At 29.1% G+C, this 16,189-nt stretch overlaps 1 protein-coding gene across 1 annotated transcript in view; it reads right to left on the reverse strand.

Annotated features, from left to right (window-relative positions):
• The window catches only part of LOC112679832 (galactosylgalactosylxylosylprotein 3-beta-glucuronosyltransferase P), a 68,165-nt gene that overhangs the window by 26,266 nt on the left and 25,710 nt on the right, over window positions 1-16,189 (reverse strand). The window contains exon 2 of the mRNA XM_025549756.1: window positions 1,489-2,078. Coding sequence (XP_025405541.1) covers window positions 1,489-2,008 — 520 coding nt within the window. The 5' untranslated portion in view covers window positions 2,009-2,078. The remainder of the gene's footprint in view (window positions 1-1,488; window positions 2,079-16,189) is intronic.

Here is a 16,189-nt window from a genome sequence, read left to right on the forward strand (position 1 = left end):
ATTTCATAAATATCTTAGTTATTTTTGCTTTTTGTAGTTTATATAAAATTGTGAATTTTTATTTTATTTATTTTTTTTTGACTTTGACACTGTTCATTGAACTTAAGTAAATCGTAGAATATAATTTGATAACGTCATAAAAAAATTTCGATAAAGTAATTTTGGTATAACATTTTTTTTCTCCGAACAATCGTCCATAAATGTATTATTAGTTGAGACGTAACTGTCAAATGTATCAGATTGCACAATGCGGCAAATACTATTCCAGCTGAAGGGATATCTCTGTTAAAACAATTGTACAATTTTTTTTGTCTTATGAAAATATAATAGGAATATTTTTAATTTGTTTTAACAAACACTATTATTACTATCCATAAGTGAAAAAACGATAAGTTTTCTTTCGTACACGTCAAAATAAAAAAAAAAACAGCATCACTGTTTTATTTACTTCGAACAAAGGAGATAACGAGATTTCGTTCACGTTATAAAATATATTATTTTAAAGGTGAATTATTTCATTGTCTGGATTTTATTAGGGGATCAATAAATTTCCTCGTAAGGACCTATACAACCTGCAGTGCTTGATATTTCATCCCAGTACCTAAATTCTAATGTTCTACGCTGATTAATTAATTTGTACTTTAAACTGTTTAAGGTTGATTTCTGTTTGATTAAAATGAGATAAGGTTTTTTGATACAAAACAAATAAAACTAACAACATTATACTTTAGCGGTTATTTTTTAATTTTTTTTTTTTTACTGTACGCGGTATTAATATTAATAAATAAAAACAGCATTTAATTGACTAATGTTATAGATGTCAAGCAATGAATATCAAAAAACGAAAATCAAAAAAAAAACCAACAAACCCTTAAAATAATTAACTTAACAATGCAATCGAAGTGGATGTGCAGCGAAGAAGAAAATTGAATGAAAAGTACCCATGACACGAGAAGGAAAATCGAAAGTGAGTATTCATGTTTTTTTTTTATACACATTCAATAAACATTTATCTGGTCATAAAATCAACCACAGTTGAATTATGAAAATTCCCACTGGAAATTAGTGAATTTATCATTTGTTTCAGTATATAATTAATGGTTATGCGTTTTATTAAGTTTTTACTGTACGTACACATGCACTAAATTAATAATTTGAAATGTACTTGAGATTATTTTTAGTCAAATGTTTACATACAAATAGAGCTTTTTGCTCACAACACATAATATTATTCTAATTATTTCTGTATTAACTATCAGTATTAGTCATATTCTTTATCATATTACGTATACTGAAAAGATTACATTTTATTCTAAAGGGAATACATATAATCAGAGGAATCTAACACACCGATATTGCGTGAATACGTTTGGAATTGAAATTTATAAAATTAATTTCGCGCGTTTCGATGGTTTTGTAACCATCAGACACAGGTCATAAATGCAAAATCGGTTGGAATGTTAACGCGCGCGATCTTTGCTTGCTCACCGATTAAATGGTCGTATCTGACGCCGAACGACTGTATGAGCGCGGTCAGCTGCGGCGACTTGACGTGCGAGTCTTCGACGACCAGCCAGTGCACGTCCCGGACCAGCATGAGGGCCTGCGCCAGCCTAGTGAGGTCGGCTATCTGCTCGGGCCGCCTGTACGTTGGCGTGATGACGTATATGGTGTTGGCCGACGTCGTGGCGGCGGCGGCGGCGGCGGCGGTGGCCCCATAGTAGCCGCCCGCGCTGTACACCACGTACCTGGCGATCTGCCGCGTGATGCCCGTCAACACGTCCTTGGACACGCGCACGTCCCCGTCCACGACCACCTTGGACAGCGCCATCGTCACCAGGTCCTCGGCCACCATCGGGTCCAGGCGGCCACCGGCCAGCGGCTGGCCCTGCTGCTGCTGCTGCTGCGACCACGCGCCCGACGACTGGTACTGCACGAGGACGACGAACACAGTGCCCATCGCCAGCGTCCACAGCACGCGCATCTGGATGGACACGGGCAAAATCATGGTCGACCGCTGCGGCGGCGGCGGCTGCGGAGGCCGGTGTCATCACTTCGCATCGTCCCGCGTTCGCATTCTGCAATGAGATCGAAACCCAACGTGAGCGGTCCGCGTGTTATATATACCGCAATCGTAATTATTTTATGTACGCGCATACATCGTACCAGTTGTTGTGACCGCGCGGCGATAGGTGCATCGCCCCCCCCCACCATTGAGCCGCGTAAAAACTAAAAATATAAACGAGTAAACAGTTTACTAAAAATGTTTGCTCCTATAAGTTTGACTGTTTAATAAGTTTGAATAAAATATAATTTTTGTTTAAATTTTTTATTGATACCTATTGTTTTATGTTATACCATTATGGTATAAAGTTTATAGAACTTAAAATGATTTCTCGTGTATCAAGCAATAGGAAGAAATAAACGGGATATGTATGCAAATTGTAAGTGTATGCAAAATATTTTCACTCCCCCCCCCTTGTGGCTTCTCAAAAACCGCCACTGGTTATTATCGAGCAGTTATATTCGAATGTTATTCGTATGAGCAGTATCGTCGCAAGCTTTTGCGAGGCCTTAGGCAAAATCAGTACAATTTCCTTACATCTATGGTAAATATATTTAATCGTTCTAACTTGAAACATTTTGGGCCCCCGAATTCATTTGAAGCGCTAGGCTCTAGGCAATTGCTGAGTTGCCTGTTCGCTATCTAAATAATAAACAGAACGAGCGAATGCGCCCGAAAAATTGCGTTTTGTCAAACGATCGGTGATTCGGTATCGTCAACAACCGAGCTGTGACCGAGCGCACCGAGTGCTTGGATTCGTTCAAGTTTAGTTGTTTGTGGTACAGCGGTTTATGAGTGCGGTTAGCCACTACCATCATTGCTATCACAGTTTCCTACGATCACGCTTTTAAGTAATGAAATTTAATAGTTTTGGGATTTGCGTATTGCGATTTACGTTAAGTACGTATGCAAAATGTATTGGTTTTTTTATTTATTTTATTATGAAGCGCATATTTATTTCAATTTATTCGATCAAGAAGTGACTACAAGGTTAGATCAAAGGAAGAGAGGGGCTATAGCTCCGAGCCGCAAGTTGAAAGATAACACAGTGTGTTTTATAGACGTTGGCCAACAAATATGCTATACTTATTTTAATTAATATTTATTAGAAATTATTGTCCGAATAAAAAAATTTAGTTATTTTGGATGAAAGGGTCTCATCGGAAGTATTAGTCCCTTTATATTATGACCATAATCCAGCCCCGAATGACTGGGGCGGTACTCTTTTCGCCCAAATATTTTAAAACTACTTTCCCTTTTCACCCAAGAATATTATATAGCTCTCTTCGACCATGTTTTTATAATACTCACTTTGGGAAACACTATATCTACATCATACATTTACAATATCTTAATCTTATATTTATAATATTTGGAAACTATTAGTACCTATATAATTTCTACAATGGTCCGCCGTCTAGATATATCTATCTCAGTGTGGTTCGCTTATTATTTTATAAATGGTATAAGATAATAATTGTATACTAGCCGTAATAACATTTGATAATTGGACAACTGCTTCAATGCAGTTACGTTTTACTTTTGAGTCGAAAAGTTCGAGTGCGTTTTTCGACAGTAATTTTGTATTAAATATTGTTGAAGATTTTACTATTTTTGTAAATTTAAGTAAAATCATGGAATTCAAAATCATAGAAAGTAAACGAGGATATCGTATGGCAGTGTATAATAATTTTAAATATAAATTTGAATCGACAAGTAAAAAATATGGCTCTACTCGTTGGAGATGTGTTACGAGAACTTGTAGTGCACTAATATACTCAGACAAGAATGATTTTTTTCTTTCAATAACTGGAGAACATTATCACATATCTTACGATCAAACAAATATTCATCGTCAAATTGATTTTTATTTTTGATAAAAACTTACATATATTATATAAAAATTATATTAATGTACAAAACACATTACATTTTTGGAGAGTAATAGAAGCCGCTCTCTCGTGGTACTCTCTGGGTAATGCTTAAATGGCTTTATAAAACTAATTTACATAAATAAATAATTTAAATATGACAAATGTATTATTATGTTAGACATAAATAATTTAAAGTAAGTGTGTATTAAAAATATGTGGTTGAAAAGTGCTATATAATATTATTGGGCAAAAGGGGAAAGTAGATTTAAAATATTTGGGTGAAAAGAGACGTGGGCAAAAAGCGAAAGGTCATTTTTGGGCGAACAGGGTGTTGCCCAATGACTGGATACTCATTAATACCAATACGATTATTATATGCAGTTGTAACAATAAACGTCGTATCCATTTCTAAAATATCATGAATCGATGCAACGGCGAATGCAGGAAAGAATGTTAAAAAAAAAATATTGATAAATAGCTTTATTAAACATACTATATTACATAATATATATATAAATATATATGAATTCATATTATCGTTATTACTAGAGTTATGAGACTAAACCACATTTAGTTTTGTACGGAAGTGAGGCGTACTGAAACATTTTTAGTAAATTTATTATATACAATTTTCGGTTTAAAAGTTTTAACATAATACTATAATATTGCACTGTCCAGTCGTAAACCTAAGCTTCGTATATCACTTGATAATACCATCTGAACATCAGTTTTCAGAAAAAAATGAGGTTTTCAAATGTCATTTTTCACGGCAACTTTTCAATATTAACCCCCGTGATGGCGTGGCATAAAAAATTCCTCTCGTGGTCCATAGCGCATTTAGTCGTTATTATTCTGAACAAAATGAAGACTATATAATTGGATTTACGATAACAGGTTTTTTATAGTATTTTTTGTGATATAACTGCAACAAAAGTTTCCTGCAGTTCCACATTAAAAATGGAACTCGAAAATTACTTTTCACAGTTAATTTGTCAGTTTTTCAAAAGTTTATTTCTAAAAACTTTGGAACGCACACAATTGTATTAAACAAACGTGGTTATTGCGTATATGTTATGTCAAATAAATAATTTGGCCGGAAATATTAGCCAAGATGAAACATGTAATAAATTTAGCACAGTTAGCTGTTTATGAATACTGTTTACTATAATTATAATTAGTAAATTATACATATATCTTTGTATTATCTATAACAGTATAAGACATTTATAATCATGTTTGGTTCAACATTTTCATTAAAAGCTGTAACACAAAAATTCTTATAATTTTTATAATCCTAAATTATTTATGGTTATATTTAAATAATCCAGAAAACATCCAAAGGTTTTTCGACAAATAATTGTTATGTATTATATCTGTATTATTTGTATTATTTGTTTAAATATTTTAGTACAACGTACACATATTTAAGTAGTACACCAGATTATCAGAGAACTGATAAAACGGATCGATATATGTATGTAAATTGTTGAGGTATTTTTTGTTCGTCGGCAGCGTTATTCGTGTTAAATCAAATTATTGGACCGGAAATATATACTCTTATATCCTCTGTGCGACTTACATAATACCCGCGCGACATCCGTCGGATGTCGCGGTTTTGCAACCTACGACCGTATTTCGATGACTTATATATAGACTTGAACACAGCACATTACGATTTATACTGGAGTGCATTTCCATATGATATGACTTTGATCTCTTCTCCGTTCAGTTGCTATTTTCATTTGTAATTTGATATTGTACGCACATATTATTATCATTAATTCATGTTATAGCGTGGGCCACGTTAAAACCTATATTCATAAAATGTTTCACTTGTTACTAAATCACACGTCCATACTGCATCAATTGTTACTACGATGATCTGTAACATATGCCGCTACTTATACTATGCATTTTGATAGATTTTTAATATCAGACAAGTTGTTCGGAGCTCAGGGTTACATTTTACTTATCTATACGCTACCGTCAAGTTACATTTTTGAGTGGAAATCATTATAAAAATAATTTGAAATATGAGCACGCGCTTTATTTATAGTGTAAGCATACAAATTTTCTTATTTATCGAATCGTGCATAATATTATGCCTTAAGGCCAAGCGAAGCACTTACTACAGCCATCCCGTTATAGTGCAAGCAAAAGAATCCAATATATCCAACATTTCTAAATGTAGATATCATTTAAAATGTGTTCATGGTGTATATCAGTCAATATTTATAAAATTACAAGACAAAAAATTAATGCAATTTATAACGTATTAATTTAACAGTAAATATTATTCATATTAAAGCGAAATAAATCGTTATTCGAATATAAACAAGATTATTACAACATTTTTTGTACATTTAACGGGGTAATCCCTCCTTAGTGTTTTGTAAATTAATAGGAAAAATATTATAAAAAGGCATTTTAGATTTGTAAGAATTATTTTATCAAGAAAAATATAATTTTTTGAACCATTAACTATAAAAAAAATAATAATAAATGGATTAATCAAAATGTATTTGTTCATTGGCATTTGCCATTACAATACATCATGATGCAAATTAAGTACATTATATCTAGTGTATTTATATTTAGTCTTTAAGTATACGGTATATCAACATATTCGTAAAATAAAGTTTTCCTCCCTCCATAAATATTGCCCGAATTACGTCTATGATATAATTGATAACATATACAAACACCCGTTTTATCATTAATTAATGATGAGCGTAAATATTTAAGTTAAGTACTTGAAATAAAATAAAACCGTTATCCAACAGAACATGAACGAAGAATATATGTAAATATTAAAATGAATATGACTTTTATAGATGTAAATGTAGATCACAAATAATATCTAACATATACCTTCGATAAATCACAGAGAATTTTAATTTTAATTTGAATTTTTTCACCTATTATTTTAATATTGCTAATTGGAATTAAATAAATGTCGGTAAATTTATAACCGGTAGTTTAAAACTAATTCGGAGAAACTAAGATAATTTACTAAATATTAAAAAAAAATAAACAAGAAAATTTAGTTTGATTAATTTACTTATAATTTTTTTTTTTTTTTAATTTTAAATACAATATATTATTATTTACTACTACACAATATCAGATAATTAACAAAAAATACATATCTTACTTTTCTGTTCAAGAAGCTCACATGCAAACAATCAGGTTCTTTATGACATATAATGATAAAAAATTGTTATATTTATGTTGTATGAAAAGAAATTTTGAAGTACATATATAGTTTTTAATGTCGAAGCTTGTAGATATATTTTATTTAAAATGTAAAAATAATTATGAAATTGTATTTACGGAAATGATACTGCTGAAATTAATTTTTTCTACAATATAATAATAAAAAAGAACTTTCGTTCTTAAAAACACTTAGAACCGTGTTAGATGGATGAGATATAGGGATGGGTAAATGTTATTGCTGTATTAGTTTTTAAAACTTGAAACCAATGTCGAAATTCTTTCGATAAAAATAATATTGAGTGATAAAAGTAGAGCTTCAAAGATATTTTAAACACATAGACATTTTTACCATACATAATTCAATTTTCAATAAACATTTTTGATACTTGAAACTCAAAATATAATCTGATCCAAGAAATTTTCCTAAGTTGTTTTAATTTAAAAGACACTAATTAAAGATCTAAAGAAGTATTATACTTAAAACATAAAAATGATATAGATTGGGTAATTTAACCAACTTATTAGTGTATTACTTGTGTGTATTTTAAAACGGTGAATAATCATTGCTTTCCAAAATTGATATTGAACGAAAATCTTAAATGTTTATTAAATATTTTATTGTAAAATAATATACACAAATTATTTTCTAGTTTTATTTCTCATTGAATGTTTTTATTTTTTTATTTCCATACATACATTCTTTCTCGACGAAATTACAAGATTTGTGAGTTATACTTTTTTATTTATAATTATATATGATTATAAATTTGGAACAATTAAGAGATTTTCTTTAGAAATTTGTTACTATATGAAACTGAGTTTTGAGTTTTTACGCTGTACTCCCCTAAACACAAGCAAAACTTAAGCACTGTATTTGTGATTAAATAGTAAAATTGTGAGAATAAACTACGAACAGAAAAAATATCAAACTAAAAAGTATGGTGACAGTTTATTAAAATGATTGAAACATAAAATGCAATAAATTTATTCGGGCATAATATAGAGTACAATCATTTCATTTTAAATATAATCGAGAGAAAAATAAATGAGAAAATTATACAAAAGAAAGAGGACAACTGAGAGGTACAATTCTTAGGAACCCAAGAAAGAAAAAGTTCCTACCAAGTTATAAAGCAACGAAAAGATTAGCAGTGAATAGAGAAGATTGGTTTCAGCGACAAGAGTAAGCCTTTAGTTCGGGGGAGGGGAAAATAAATATCGTAGAAAGAATAAAATGGAATGAAAACGTTTATTTTTCCTTCAGTAAATTTTTGATAAATACTTTCTAAAATTTTCCAAAAGGGTCGATCTATTGAACATTTTAGTGTGGGTTAGTACTTCTACTGATACGAAAAAATATAAAAATATACAATTAAAATGGGAAAAACTAGTGCTTAAAAATCAATAACGTAATAACAAAATAATTTTTTTTTTATTTATAAATATCCGATGTGTATAGTACGACTTCTTTTTAGAGTGCTCAATTCATATTCAGTATACTCTCGATTATCTGTGGAATAAGGTTAGGTTAGGTTAGGTGGTATGCTATCCACTACGGATTTAACATTAATTAATTAATTTGTATTTTATTAATATCAACTGTACATTCAGGTTATTAAGGTTACTGGTTGATAAATAACAACAATTTTGTAAGGAAATGGCGTTTGCTTACAAGATTTATTGTTTTTAGCCTAGTAACATGATGTAATCTAACTTTTAAATTTTGTTTACAAATTATGAAACTAATTTTAAATTATTGTTCTCTATGAAACCATAATTTGGGCAAATTTTATTAACAAAAATATTAAAATTAAAAATATATTTTCTTGTGTAAACAATTATTTTAATAGTTAAAGAGGTCTTAAAAGAAAAAAAAGGTATCTGTTAACTTAATAAGTTTTTTTTTCTACAAATATCAGTATTTATAATACAGAATCCCAACATTTGATGAACCCTCCTCTATTTTTTTAGATTGCTGAAAGTATAATAAACATTTATTTGAGAATAATTATGTTCATTATATTTTTCTATTCGATTTTCGTATTAAGTTAAGCAATCGAATTGTTTAATGTTTGATAATTTTTCTTATAATAAAACCATAAATTCGCATAAATAGCATCATAGAACATGATATTATGTAATATAAGAGACCTCGTATAATGTTTATTAATAATTATAAATTACATTGTTTATAATTTTTATATTGCTTGATTATGTAATAAATCCAAAATACATGCACATTTCAAGACTGGTTTTCCTCACTGTTTAAGTAACAAATTATTAATTTTTTTTTTGCTCCCCAAATTGTTCATAATAAGTACTTTAGGGATATTATTAACAAAATAGTACTCACCATGAAAAAATCTTAGATCCGCCATTGTGTACTAAGTCATGGAGATAAACTCATAAATTATCTCGTTTATTGATACCTTTTTTGTAAATCCTAAATTACTATTTATCGTTGAAAATTAATTTTGTACGTGTTCGCATCAGTTCCACTGCGACACTCACTTCAATCATTCAAGATACAATCTAACATACGTAATATCGTTGATTATAAATACTGGTACTAATAATCAATCATAAAATTGTTGATTTCAACTTTGCAAAAATAATATAATGATGGAAAATCTTGAGATAATTAAAATGTTTAGTGAAAAAAATAAATAATTTTATTGTATTCATGAATACACATTTTCTTTCCGAAAGTTTTTCAAATAATTTAGAAAAATTGCATTCAACGATGATTAATTTGAATGAGATAAAAACTAACAAAGATAACATTTACGTGAGAAAACCACGGAAGCAACTAGGACGAAAAATAATTCATGGATCTGATTCAAATGCGCCGAATATGACGTATAATATTTATAGAAGAAGTAGTCTGAGGCAACATGCCAATAGGTTTGAAAGCCATTCTAGCCATTACGGGTGCAATGCACACTGTATACATCGTAAATTGTGTGATCTTGAAATGTGTTGATACGGATATTTTTGTTTCTTACACGGGTGATACGTTATCATAATTTTATGTAGATATAAGATTATGAATCAGTATAAGTAATACGTAGTAAGTGTAATATTTATTTTTAAGCATAAATAAAATATGACAGGTCGGCGGCAAAGTGAAACAAAGCCAGTTTTCTCCAGAGTCTGGCGATAAAATAATAAAAATAAAAAAATTAGTAGCAGTATTAGTATAGTCAAGACGTGTGACGTGCCCACTCGTTTGTTATTATATAATTCGAACGAGTCATAGTTTTAAATATCGCGACCATATTTATTTTTATCAATGCAACTTCAAGTACCTACGGTTCAGTGTTAGTTGGCAGTTATCGGATTTAAATCCGTTCAATATTATTTGAACGTTTCGCGATCCCATTGAGTGCTAAAAACGTTTGGAAAAACTAAACAAAGAATTATAAATTACAAATGCTGCCATACATCAACAAATTTGTGATATTTTATTTTTTATTTTCTTCCTAGCATTTCTTAATTGTAAACGAAAAACATACAATTTACCAACGAAGTTGTTAAACCTATATACCTGTATCATTATTCTCCAGAGATTTATGAGCAGGCGCAACAGTACAATGTGAAACGAAAAAGTTTGATGCCCGCAGGGTTTTACATTTTTTTTTTTTTTTAATTTCGTGTATAATTTAACGAGAAACAAGGAAAATGATTTAATCAGCTTTTTACAGTAAAGTCAATTATTATAAAACGCAACGAATATATTTAAATTATTTACCCTTACGTACGTTTTGAACACGAATCCGAATCCAGCATATGGATAGAATTTGATTAAAATTTATATCCGTGTACCTAGTGCGGTAATATATACTTTGCGGATCTTTTCAGAAATTAAAAAAAAAAAAAAAACAATATAGCTTATTTGTTGATAATCTGACCAAATATCATATAGTGAAAATGTTTCCGACTTATTTGCTTTTGGAGGAATGAAATTATTTGCATATCACAATGGACCAACATTCCTTTACATCTATTTTTATTAATTGTTATTTTTAAACTAAATTTTATATTTAACGCATTTCTAATCGGAGAAAACACATAATAAACAGAAAACTATTACCTTATTTTTACATGATTAGTCGATCTGACGTACCTTGTTATGAAACACGTAAGGGATGAATGATTTTCCATTTTTTCAAAATCTCAAGATAAGATATGAGTAATGATGAAGTGATACTTGATATACGGTCATACTATTTTATTGACCATGTGTTCAACATTAGTAACATTCCTGTAAAAATTTGCACGGGAAATAGATAAACGCCTATTTAACAATAATTGTGCCGCATATTATACGTTTTTATAATAATCAATAAAAAAATATTCGTTTATTAAGAGATAATTTGCCCTTTGTATATATTATATACATATAACTAACTAACATATGTACATATAACTAATGTGCATATTATTTCAAACATATGTTCGCTGATATAGTTTATTTCGCTAAATTCGAATTGGTTCCGAAACGTTCGAATTGGTTCTCGAATTCTTACGGAGGGTGTATCCGAATTGGTTCCCGATTTCTTACGGAGAGTCTATCCAAATTGGTTCCCATTTTTTTTACGGAGTAATTTCAATGTCCCTTCCCATTTCGTATAATTCGTATAAGTATACAAGTATATAACACGTAACGTACAGGAAACGACTAACAAGTAACAACTAGATATTTAACCACACCACTCAAATCGTCATTATCTACGTATAATGTGTTTACTTATTTTATTTATATAAATGTATTTATGATTGGAGAAATTATTAGATAAACTGAATTATCGGCAGAATCCATAGGCATAATCCATTATCGAAGATATTTTACAAAAATAGAATGCATAAAATATCGAGAACCAATTCGGATGTATGCTACATAAAATCTCGGGAACCGATTCGGATGCCGATATTTAGGTATGGGAACCAATTCGGATGCAGCCGTTTATATACTGTACAGTATCCTATACCCGATAAATGAACCGGAAAGATCATGAAATCTAAATCAGAATAAGGTTCACACTTCACCCTCCCCTATCACTCGGGAGGACTAAAGAAAAAAGAATTTCGAAGAGATGTTTTCAAATATTTACCACAGAAATAGTAGTTACCTACATGATTTAGTTATCAATAACGTAATGTTTTTTTATGATACACTTCAAAGCAAACAATATATTAATAATGGATAATAATATTAAGAAAATATTTTCCCCTCTGAACTATAACTTTTTTTAAATGTTTTCTAGTATACATTTTTTTTAACCCACAATTCTCGCTCGACTAATTTTTTTTTGCGCGAGCCAATATTATTTATATTTAATTTTCCAAGTAAATACTGAAGTATTATAAAAATATTTTACATAGTAAAATGAGAATACATGATTGGATAATGTGGTAAGGAAAAAGCAGACGCGTATGTTATAAGTCAAACCCGAGTGTAACCTCGAGGGAATAGTTTTATGTTGGCTTGTTGAGCTAAAAAAAAATGTAAATGATATTCATTTGTTCATATTTTTGATATTGTGAAGGCGTACCAAGACTTACATTTCGTATAAACTATTCACATAAATGTATATTTATAGTTTTTTCCCTAAGCAAATGGTATTGTAATTTTTACTAATATTTAAAACATTTTACAAAAAAACCTTCAAGTCGAATCAAAATTTAAAAATATTTTAATATGGATAATTTTTATTTTAGGCATTATACACAACTAAGTAATAATATTTCAGTTCCTTTCATCTTGATAATTTGAATTTTCCTCCTGGTCTATGGCTTTAGAGTTCCGAAGCATCCTGATTCGATTCCACAGTGTAACGGTGTTATAATGGTTTTTCAAAATTATTTTATTTTATACATGCGATAATAGATGTTTACCAATATCGTATTGCGGCATCCTACAGAAATAAGGATTAATATCGGTTTGAGTGAAATCACGAATAAATAATTATCTAATTACTAATAATTAATGTTTATACAGTTTTGTTTTGGTTTTCTGTATTGTGACTGTTTAAACTGTACACTTAAAAACGCAATTCAACTCGTAATTGTTGAATATATTTTTAAAATAACAAAAAATGTACTGTGATGATAATTGTTGCGCAAGAATAAGTAAGTAAAGCAAAATGCTTTTGCAATTTATAAAATGTAGGTAGGTGCGCAAGAATATAATGTTAAAAATACTTCAGTGATCCCTACGAGCAGTGTTATCAACAACCACGATATAATTAAACATTTATAATAATATGTCATATTCATGTGTTATCCATAAAACTGTGTGCTGGGACCAGCTGTTTTATCTACCGCGAACGCGTAAATAAACTGCACGCATCATCGCGAACGGGGTTGTTTATTGTTCAGATAATTAAAACGTCTTCCATTGACCGAGTCGATATCCCAATACGACACATTAATTATTTTTTTTATCGACGAGAGGAAAAGAATAGAAAAAAACCTGTCGGAAATTCCCGTATAAGTACTAACATACACTGTCTTCATTATGGTGTCTTACACAATGAAGTCTTCGGTTCAACCGTTACAATGGATTACAAATACAACAGTAGATGGTTTATTGTAATATAAAATGTTATGTCGCGTATTTTTTGTACGTTTAGTTGATTATAAAAAGTGTAGATATTATTTTCGAAGAAACGGGTTTTCGTAAAATAATCGTTAGGGAGTAAATATTATTATTTTAGTACATTTTTGTTGACTGGAAAATAAAACTTGTGAATAATCTTGTAGGATACAGCCATGTCATAAATGTTTAAGTTGAAAATTCTATGATATAAAAACGTTGCAGATATTTTTGTGATTTTGGTGTGTTTTGTTAACATTTTAAAATCATTAAATACAATCGTTATTAGAAAACAACTTTAGAGCTTTCGTGCTCATTGTAAATTTTAAAATTTAAACTTAGTATTGTTTGCATTTAAAGAAAGAAAAAAAATGTAAATTTGTTAAACAATTGGCTTAACAAATAATGTCATATGAAGTCTTTGTACTTTAAAAAACGTCACTGGCTTGCTAACTAATTATTTTCGAAAACCATGAATTGTTAATGGTAATGCATAAAATGTTGAACGAAAATTAAGATTGTGATTTTTTTTAAAATAATTGCAAAACAAAATAAATAAAATATAATATATAATATGATAGATACAGAATAACAACAGATTACAATACGTTTGTCTTGGCGTATTTTATTTTAACGAAGCATTTGAGATTCGAAAACAACAATTGAAGTGTCTGCGTACAAGTTAATTCGTACATTATAACAAAACTATTAAAAGCTCAAGATTAAAAAAAAAAAATCTGTGGAAACAGTCATAAAATCTGTGATTTATAGTAATATGCTTATGTCAATATTACAATAAAGAAATCAATACATTAACATTCATATCAATTGCTATTACTACTTTATGATGATAAAAAAAAAATTCTAGTGACGAAGTTTATGAATGAGAATAAGACATTAAGTGGTCCAATTAGATAGAAAAACGTAACGATTTTAAGATCATTGCAAAATCAATCATTTTCTCTGCTCTCCGCTCAGAATCTATAACACACTGCTTATAAAAAACAATTAATTTTGTCATTCGAACTAGAAATTACGTTGATAAATACTGTGCAAATCAATTAAAATATTTAAAAATTATGTGATTAATAATGTTTTAACTCGTTTCCTATTATAATACACGATATTGCGGATGGCGGATGATATTATGTGATTTATACATTATGAAACAAAATAATTTTAAAACATTTTATATGTTTGCAAAGAGTTTGAAGTTGAAATGTGGGCAGTGTAATCTTAGTACTCCTAATAAGAATTTCATAATTTTTATAACAATTTTTTTAAATCATCAGATTCTCGATAAGTTGAACAATTTTAAGTTGTTGCCACATTTATTTATTAACATTTATGTTTTCTAAATAAGTAAACCTTAAGAATTATGTAAATATAAGTATGTAACTAGTCAAAAATTTGCTCAATTAAATTAAAACAATCTATTAATTCACTGAAAATTGATTACAAAATAACTAAATAGTTATTTATTCATTAAAAGTGTACCAAAAAAGTTTTTTCTTTCGTAATTTTTAATCTGAAATAAATATGTAAATTCAATTATTATTAATATTAAACATACACGGACATTTCTTCATTAAAATATTTGAAAATTGTAGGTAAAAACGTTTGAATGTTTTCTATAACAATCTCACTCTTCCGTAGTCATATTTTATCAATGAGTTTTGATAAAATATCAATGAATGATACATTTTATTTATCTTCTTATTTCAACGCATTTTAAGTAAAAATTTACATTATGTTAAAGTGTTAATAATATATTTTGATTTATTGTACATAGAATTTGCGATATTATAAAATAAGCTATGTGCTTGAAGTTCGGATGAAGTTTTATCGCGTTCTTAAAAATCTCAATGATTAATACTTACAATGTTCGATAAAAACTATACGAACACTATAATACGTAGAGTAGAATTCGAGTGCCACTTGATACCGCATTAAGCTGTATTGCCTTTCTAGGACTATGATAACACGCAATTTGCGAGGGAAACACTCCAAGATGTATTAAATCGAGATAGAAAATTAAATCAATTAATTGTTATCTCGTTTTAAATGCCGATAAAAAAAACAAATAATCACAGTAAATTTGGTCGTATTTTAAAGATAATTAAAAAATATGACATTTTTATTTCATTTAATATGAATAATAATATTTTTTATAAAAATATACGATGATCCTTATAAATCTATCAATTTATTTCCTGCGATATAATCTTTAGTATTTAATATTATGGATAATGAAAGTTTCTGAAATCCCATTGTGCACAAAGTTGCAGTAGAAGACGAGTTGTTTGTAATTGTTATCTCAAAACTTAACAATGTTTGTATTTAGGAGTAAGTAAAATAATATATATTACCATAAACACGATATACTATGCATAGTTAAAAATTAACGAGAAGTTAACAATTGAAAGAAATTAATTA

The sequence above is a fragment of the Sipha flava genome, unplaced genomic scaffold (genome assembly GCF_003268045.1).
Source record: "Sipha flava isolate LNK unplaced genomic scaffold, YSA_version1 169_pilon_pilon, whole genome shotgun sequence".
Taxonomy (NCBI): Eukaryota; Metazoa; Arthropoda; class Insecta; order Hemiptera; family Aphididae; genus Sipha; species Sipha flava.